The 9,012-nt window shown below is 43.2% G+C and overlaps 1 protein-coding gene across 1 annotated transcript; it reads right to left on the bottom strand.

Moving 5' to 3' along the window:
- Nucleotides 1-387: 387 nt before the first annotated feature.
- On the bottom strand, nt 388-6,571 carry ACRV1 (acrosomal vesicle protein 1). The gene is made up of 6 exons (XM_041772978.1): nt 6,523-6,571; nt 3,797-3,865; nt 3,467-3,676; nt 3,125-3,181; nt 1,446-1,565; nt 388-512 (listed from the first exon to the last, which is right to left on the bottom strand). The coding sequence occupies exons 1-6, from the start codon at nt 6,569-6,571 to the stop codon at nt 388-390; spliced, it is 630 nt and encodes a 209-aa protein (XP_041628912.1).
- Nucleotides 6,572-9,012: the final 2,441 nt, after the last annotated feature.

The raw sequence follows: 9,012 nt of genomic DNA, 5'->3' as shown, positions 1-9,012 counted from the left end.
CCCTGGGGGACTCCTCCACTTTGAGGAATGTGGAGTGATTTAAAATGCATCCACTTTAGTGTGAGGAGAGGAAGCAAGTTCTGACTGATCCTGTAACTGGCTGATAGGAAAAGAAGTCTGTTTTCCAGTCTGTATTGACCATGCGGAATTTATTGAGAAAGAAAAGAATGTTGAGAGATGGGGTAAGGGAAGACAGATGACAGAGAAAAATGGGAAACAGCATGGATAGAAGAAAAGTGAAGTATTTGCACATTCTGTCTAACACTCAGGCAGAGGCAGATGTGATTAGTTGTTGACTGGGGAAGAAACAAAACATAAATTGGGCCATATTGGGTGATGGAGGATTTTTGCTGCCTGAGTCAGGGTAGGAAGCAAGGACACAGGCTTCTAAATCTTGTTGCAGAAAGATTGGTTCCGACAACATATAATTTGCATCCTGGTTCCATGGGAGAAGAGATTCATAGATGGGCACATGTTTTCACATCCCTGAACCATGAATTGGAGTTTTCCACCTGAAAGAAGCAGAGACAGACTGTAGTGAGCAGAAGGCTTCCTCCTTGTCCTTTGCCTTCACCCATGGCCCCCAGTGTCCTGCAAGCACAACCAAGACCTCCAGCTTATAGATTCTTCCTCCCCTCTCCGTTTTTTTTTTTTTTAATTTTATTTATTTATTCATGAGACAGAGAGAGAGAGAGAGAGAGAGAGGGAGACACAGGCAGAGGGGAAGCAGGCTCCATGCAGGGAGCCCGACGTGGGACTTGATCCCCTGTCTCCAGGATCACACCCTGGGCTGAAGGCGGCGCTAAACCGCTGAGCCACCAGGGCTGCCCTCTCCCCTCTCCTTCCATCTGTCTTCTGGGCCCTTCCTCATATCTGTTGCCCACGCCCTCTGTTGAGGGACTAGACAAACCACAAGTCAGGTAGTATGTTTCATAGAATGGCAGTAACCAAGATCCTTTATTTTGGTATAAGGGTAGAGAGGTATGGGAATATAATAAGACAGGTCCAGCAACCTGTGAACACTGACTGATTGACAATGGTTTATTCATTTATTCAGCATTTACTATATGCCTACCATGTACTAAACATTGTGCTAAGTGCTAGGAAAATATAGCTGTGAACAAGACAGTCTTGAGCTTATGGTCAATGTCTCAACATCTCAAGGTACAGCTCATACATTTCTTTAAGAGGAAGAGACGGCTAGTCTCCCTGTCTCCTTTTAAGACATCAGAGTGCTCCTGGGAAGGCCTCTACCTCCCAATCAGTAGCTGGAATTCTGCTCTTAATTCTTGAGAGGATAAGTTTCTCCTGAATCTCCCAAGTTTCTGGGGAATCACAGCTTGACCCCTCCTCAGGCTTCTGCCATCCCAGCTGCTCTCCAGAGTACTCAAGTTAGTTGATATGTGTTTCTCTGGCAAAGATTGTATCATGAAGTCCCCACATACCTTCAAAGATCTTCTTTAACATGCACTGCTGGGAATTCTGAGTGGAGCAGACTCCCTCTCCACGAAGACATTTTCCTTGATCATTCATATATGAGCATGTGTGACAATTTAATATTGGGCCTGCAAATTTAAGATAAGCTTGTTGAAATTTCCTGATGGACTAGGCACAGAGCTATGAGTCACAAGGAGAGGAATGAAGGGCCTGGATATAACACGCTTCATTGTTTGGTTCTTGGGCATTTGAGGGCCCTATGTCTGATAAAGCATAGTCTATCTTCTGGACCAGAGGAAATTCCTTCATTCTTTCTGCTTCATCTATCATTGTCATTGCTGAAGAATCCCAAATTTCTCTCTATAATACTGATGTTAACTCCAATTCATATTCCCCCTGACTTCCTGGACATTTATAATTAGATGTCCTTTTGCCATGTCTAACTCCATAGGAGCAAAGAAGAACTTTAATCATATGACTGGCTCCCATTTGGACTCCCCCCATCATACTCTCACCCACAAGGCACAAATATTTAGAGCACGAGCTAACTGGTTAACAAGCTAAGTTAGAATGCTCTGATGTTGCAGATTCTGTGTAGAGTGATCATTCTCCATTTTCAAGTCAACCGTCAACTATGTCAATTTGTCACAAAAGGCATTCTTTAAGAAATGCTTCCATCTTGTCTCTTTTACTATGTCCATTGCCAAATCCCTAGTTAGGGAAACAAAGAAATAGGAAAGATGTGGGCCTTGTCAGAGCAGATGTGTCAGAGCAGATGTGTCAGAGCAACTTAAGTTGGATCCAAGGATTGTAACTCTCCAGCTATGTGATGTTAGTCTCACTTCTCTCATCTGAAGATTGGAATACCACTACATATGCAATGGGAGGAAATATGAAGTGCTTATGTCTGGTAATATCTTGAGGTGTCAAACTCTGGATCTGGTTTTCCTTCCTTGAGCAACCCTTTTTAGTAAGAGCCAAAGAATTGCAGTTGTGCTGGGAACTTCTTTAGGAACCTAGCAGAGACTAAAGTGTGTTCATGCTTTATTTTCCACATTTAAATAAACAAAATGGAGATACCAGCACCAGGGCTAGACAGGTATTCTAACATAGATTTTTTTTTTTTAAGATTTTATTTATTCATGAGACACACATGCAGAGAGAGGCAGAGGGAGAAACAGGCTCCATGCAGGAAGCCTGACATGGGACTCGATCCTGGGTCTCCAGGATCACGCCTTGGGCTGAAGGCAGCGCTAAACCACTGGGCCACCCAGGCTGCCCCCTAACATAGATTGTTAAGGCAGATTTAGCACAAAGTTCATGAAGGTTAGTCTCTCAAGAAGGTTAGTTGCTCCTTCCAAGGGAGCAGTGGGCATTTGTATTTGTAATTACTTACATAGAGTGAAGTTGGAGGGACTGCTGGAATTTTGTATTTGTGTTATTTCATTTTTTTAAAGGACCCTCAAAATTGTTTAGCTTTCAGAGCCCCACAAAACCTGTCTCCTGCCTTCCTGGTACTATTGTAAAGAGGTGTAAAGAGTGTCTTTGAGAGAGCTATGAACTGTTTGTCAACTGGTCTTCCAAACCCTCTCCTTAAAATTGGGTTTCTTGATGTGTTGCATATTTCACACCTGAAATCAAGGACTAGCACCCAACCAGATGTGCTTCCCCTGAAAATGTGCCTTACCTGAAAATGTGCTTGAAGGTGGAATGCCTGAAGGCTGTTCACCCAGTGGCTTTTCACCTGACGCCTGTTCACTTGAAGCCTGTTCAGCTGAAGCTTGTTCAGCTGAAGCCTGTTCACTGGAAGCCTTCTCAATGGAAGCTTGTTCACCTGATGGCCTTTCAGCTACAGCCTGTTCACCTAAAGGCTTTTCAGCTACAGCCTGTTCACCTGATGGCCTTTCAGCTACAGCCTGTTCACCTGAAGGCTTTTCAGCTACAGCCTGTTCACCTGAAGGCTTTTCAGCTACAGCCTGTTCACCTGAAGTTTGTTCAGCTGAAGATTTTTCACCAGAAGACTGTTCACCGGAAGGCTGTTCACCTAAAGACTTTTCACCGGAAGGCTGTTCACCTGAAGACTTTTCACCGGAAGGCTGTTCACCAGAAGGCTGTTCACCAGAAGTGTGCTCACTTGTAGCATGTTCACTAGAAGTGTGTTCACCCGTAGCACGTTCACCTGAAGTGTGTTCACCTGAAGCGTGCTCACCTGAAGTATGCTCAGTTGAAGAATGTTCAGCTGAAGCGTGCTCAACGGAAGTATGCTCACCTGAAGTGTGCTCACTTAAAGTGTTCTCACCTGCAGCAGTCTCATATAAAGCCTCACCATCTGACGGGTTTCCAAGTGAAAAGTACTCACCTGAAAGTCGCTGAACTGAAGCTTGATGATCCATAGAGCCAGGAGGCTCATCAGGCTGACCTGATGCTCCTGGAATGGAGAAGGAAACAGAAGATGGTGAAGATAAGAGAATGAATATCCAGGGTAAAGACTTTTTTTTTTTCAAAGATTTTATTTATTTATTCCTGAGACACACACACACACACACGGAGAGGCAGAGACACAGGCAGAGGGAGAAGCAGGCCCCATGCAGGGAGCTTGACATGGAACTCCATACCGGGTCTCCAGGATCAGGCCCTGGACTGAAGGCGGCGCTAAACCGCTGAGCCTTCCAGGCTGCCCAAAGACTGTTTTTCTTATACAATAAAGCTACGGTGGAATTCCTAGGTTTCCTTTGGGCCTGGTCAGGCATCTGAAGATCTTGCAGATGTTGGAGGATATCATCTAGTTACCCATGAGACCATGAAGGACAGAGGTGTTAATGAAACGCACTGAGACTGCCTCTGGTATTTAAAGGAAGAATTTTAAGATCCACATTATTAAGAAATGCACAGGGAAGCCCATGTACCAAAAGCACCTGAAGGGAAAATGATGTGCCTTCCTGCTTCAGGAAATCAATGTGTCATCAATCACAAAATCAGAAGTCTACCACCAGCCCTCCCTCCAGTCTTTTGTGGGTGAAAAACAAGAAAGATAAAGATACAAAAGGGAAAGAGAAAGCAAGTTGTTTCAATAGCTAAGTAATTCTAGCTGTAATTGAAGGTGGAAGATTTTACACTTCGGATAGGATAAAATTTTCAACCAGAGGTGACAAATATCTAATGAACCCACAAAAATGATCAGATGGGATTTAAGACATTTTTATTCTTACACTCAATCACCAATCCATGTGGGTTAGAGACTCAAAGTTGGAATCAATTATTAAGATAAAAACATTCTTTGCTTATTTATTTCTGAATTCAGATTCCTTGTGATATAACATTTATACCCACTTTATGCTGTTGCCATGAGTTTTCAGTATGAAAAGTCGTGAAGCACCTAGTTTATGGCTTAAGTGCTCAATTTCTCTCTCCTCCCCACTTTACCCTGGGGCTTAAAAAAATTCTTAGCAGGTCATTCTCTTCTGGCCAGCCAATCCTTTCTACCTTTAATCCACCTCACCAGTGACTATCAAATATTCTTTAGGTATGACTTTCATTTTATTGAATGTAGCACCAAGCAATTTGATTATTACTCTTTGGTTAGACTGAGTAGTAACCCAGAGGAGGGTGGGTAGACTACAAGGACTGAATCTTAATTCTAGCCAAAAGCTGAGAGGAATGACAAGATATTTTGAGGTGGAGGTAACCTAAGGCTCGAAATTACCCTTATCTCTGTAAGAGCCCTGCAATAGATAAATATATTCTGGGTGATTCACAGTCTATAATCAATGACTTTTTTAAAGACTAAGATTAGAATATGTTGATAAAGGAAAAAACAAGGTTTGGAAAAGCTTTTGGGAGGTTTTACTTTTAAAAGTTGTTACTGAGTATTATCTGCTTGACTGATTCTTTAATAGTTAACAGAAGTTTTAATAAAGAGATTTCTGATGTGGAAAGGAGGCTTGAAAAAGCACACTCATTTCTTAGCCATTCTTATAGTTGATGATTTACTGCTTTGCCATGTGGCTGCCATATACTACCATTTGGTAGCTATATATCTGCATTTCTAAGTCAACTTTCGAAAATCTCTTTATTTTTTTAAAGGATTTTATTTATTCATGAAGACACACACACACACACAGAAGGAGAGACACAGGCAGAGGGAGAAGCAGGCTCCATGCAGGAAGCCTGATGTGGGACTCAATCTGGGACTCCAGGGTCACACCCTGGGCTGAAGGCAGGCGCTCAATGGCTGAGCCACCCAGGCGTCCCAACTTTTGAAAATCTAAGCAAAAAACCAAAATCTCGGACAAACATTAAATGGCAACACTTTGTCATTTAACTGACAGTTCAGAGCTCATGGCCTCTCTCTTCTCTAGGAGGAATAAGGGAGCACAGCCCATTATGAATGAGGATCCTCAAAGAGGAAATACAGACAACTGGATGGTAGAAAGAACATGGCCAGGAAGGAGAGGTTCATAAAGTCTCTGGCCCATAGCCCTGTTTTGTCCTGAGATGGCTTTCTGGGTACATCATATTCCCATCTCCTTGTAGTTTTCCTTGCTACATTAGCTACATAAGGATCCCTTGCACTCAGTTCATTGAGACAAACTTTCATTGGATTTTCACAGAACCCTTAGACCTGTCTTTTCATCTCACAGATCATCAGGTACAAATGATCAGTGGCTGAAAAAAGTAGTAAGAATGAGACTGCTCCAAGCCAGCAGGCCTCTCTAATGATAAAGCCATTACTAGGAAGAATCAACTGGCTCAGAAGCTCTCAGAGTTGAACTTGTTTAGCTATTCCTGATTTTGAGTCAGATTGGTTTGGGAACATATTCTGGTCTTTCTTCTTTATTTTAGATTTTATTTATTTGACAGAGAGTGCACACAAGCAGGGAAAGTGGCAGGCAGATGGAGAGGGAGAAGCAGGCTCCTGCAGAACGAGGAGCCCGATGCAGGACTGGATTCCTGGACCCTGGCATCATGACCTGAGCCAAAGGCAGATGCTTCGCTGACTGAGCCACCCAGGTGCTCCTGGTCTTCCTTCTTCAAGGGCTATAACACCTTAAAGAAGTTTCCCAAGGGCCAAGTTAGGGGACTCACCTCTGGCATATCCAATCAGATAAAGACTCATTAGTAAGAGAAACTTCATCTGGATTTTGAGAAAGAGGAGACCCTGGTGAAGGACACCCAAGAGCTATGAAGGAAAACTGTGAGCAGAAGCTCCTAATGCTAAGCTACAGCTCCCGGGAATTCTAGAACCTCAGACACCACCCATGTGCCTCACAATGGGTTGAGCTCTGAGGTTCTCATGTAGGCTATTCAGGCAGGATGGCCCTCTTAACAACTCAGGTCTAACTGTGCCAGTGAAGGCTAATTTGCCATGTATAAGGTGGTGTATTGGGGCTCTTTGCCCTATCTTTAAAAACAAACCTTATTACCAAAATAACATATTCTCTTTGTAATAAATTTTAAAAGCTATTCTCTCTCTTTTTAAGATCTTATTTATTCGTGAGAGACACACCGAGAGAGGCAGAGACACAGGCAGAGGGAGAAGCAGGCTCCATGCAGGAAGCCCGATGTGGGACTTGATCCCAGGACTCTAGGGTGAGACCCTGGGCTAAAGACAGATGCTCAACCGCTGAGCCACCCAGGGATCCCCAAAGCTATTCTCTTTTGAAATGTTCTTGACAAAGAGGTGTGATTGGCTGATTGTTTTCTATTTGGCTCTTTGAATCAGCCTTTTCTTTTTGGCCCTTGTAAGTTAATCTCTGTTGACTTGATCACCTGAATGCTGGTTGGGTTTGGCTTCAGACTGGGTTTATTAGCCAGTGGAAGATTCGAGAGGGAAATACACACACACATACACATACACATTGAGATTGAAATATTTATTCTATATTTATTCTTCCTTTCCTGCCACAGTTTTGATACTGGTTGGGTCTTGACATGACAAAGCTTCTATTGGGTGTCCTTTCTACTATGGCTCCTGCTCTCAACCAGCTATGGTAACATGTTGGTTTTGGTAAGAAACAAATGGCAAATACATGAAATGTATCCAGAAGAAGGACCAACAAGGGATTGTTGAAAGTTGTGCCTCGAGCTGTAATTTCTATCAAGGGGGTAGAATATGGATGCAGTGAAGCATCCATATGATAGAAAACTAGAACTGTTGGGGATTGGGTGGCAGAGATCCTATGGCCCTCACCTCCTACATCTTCCCTGCCCACCAACCTCGGACCACTTTGGTACATGTAGTACTGAATGCTGGAACCAGAATAGATTTATCAGTCTTATAATTATTTAATATTTATCTCCTCCATTAGACTCTGAGCTCCTTGAAAGAAGGATCTCTGTCTGTCTTGATCACTGTAGTACCTCACTACCTAGCAGCAGCTTTGCCATATAATACATACTTAATACATGCTTTCTGAATGAAGGTATGGATAAAGTGCCTTTTCTGGGCCTCCGTCTGCCTCATAGTGGAAATTTTATAGAGAGCTCTTAGAATGGGCTGGCTAAAGACCATGGGTCAGTTGGAGAAAAGGGATCACCAGGCATCAAAAGTTGCAGAGGGAGGCCTACCTTACTTGGCTTGTATTGGAGGACAAAACTAGGATTTGTGGGTCTGAGGCTGGGCTTCTGTGGAGTGGAAAAATTCATGAAAGAGTATGTTGCTGATAATTCTTTTCTTCCATGTGGAGAGAGTCTGGAGAAACAGCTAGGGGATCATACCGAGTCAGACTTTCATTGATAGAAGTGGTGGAAATTTGTGGAAAGGGAGAGGCACTATGTATACCACCTACCAGTTGTTTTAAAGTTTGGCAGCACCCTTTATTTGCAACTTTCAGAACTTTCTGGAATATCACTGACTCACCCCTCCCCAGGAGTCACAGAATTGAAAGGTAAGACCTAAAGCCTGAATGGTCTTTCCTTAAACCTCAGCCTCCAACTTTTTCTTCCTTCTTTTCTTAAGGTTGACTTTACAGGACTATATCCCAATCCCACCCAGGCTGGCTTTTCTTGGGGTCTACTTTGGAGACTTTTCTCCCTATGCCAGTGGTCTGGCACTGCAGAGCCAAACCTGTGAGTATTTGAGCACACTGTATAAGAAAACGTGGAGTGATGGAGAATTTGCTGTGGGACCAGAAGTGCTCCAGAGCTAAGATGTCCAGAGGTGCTCCAATCCCTGTGTCCTTCCTCTGCCCATCTCTGCATCCTAGATAAAAGTGAAGCTCCAGTTTCTTTTTTTTCTTCAAATGACCAATGACATTTTTTTATTTACATTTTTAAAAAATTTACATTCAGTTTGCCAACATATAGTATAACACCCAGTGTTCATCTGAAACTCCAGCTTCTAAAGGCCTGAAGCGAAGCAAAGAAACCGCGGTGTCAACCCTGGCTGGTAATATTTGTGGCCTGGTTCAAAAAGATGAGCTGAACTGAACAGTCTTCTCCCAAGGGCTTGCAGTTGGAACATAGAGAGAGGCAACTAGGCTCTGTAGGAATAGTCTTATCTAGGGAGAGCTGAGTTGAAAGGTTAATGTAACTGAAGTCTGAGACAGCTGTTTGGGGTCGAAGGGAAAATGAGCA

Source organism: Vulpes lagopus, chromosome 10 (assembly GCF_018345385.1).
Source record: "Vulpes lagopus strain Blue_001 chromosome 10, ASM1834538v1, whole genome shotgun sequence".
Classification (NCBI taxonomy): Eukaryota; Metazoa; Chordata; class Mammalia; order Carnivora; family Canidae; genus Vulpes; species Vulpes lagopus.
Note: the sequence above shows the minus strand (reverse complement) of the source record. Positions and strands in the feature narration are given on the sequence as shown.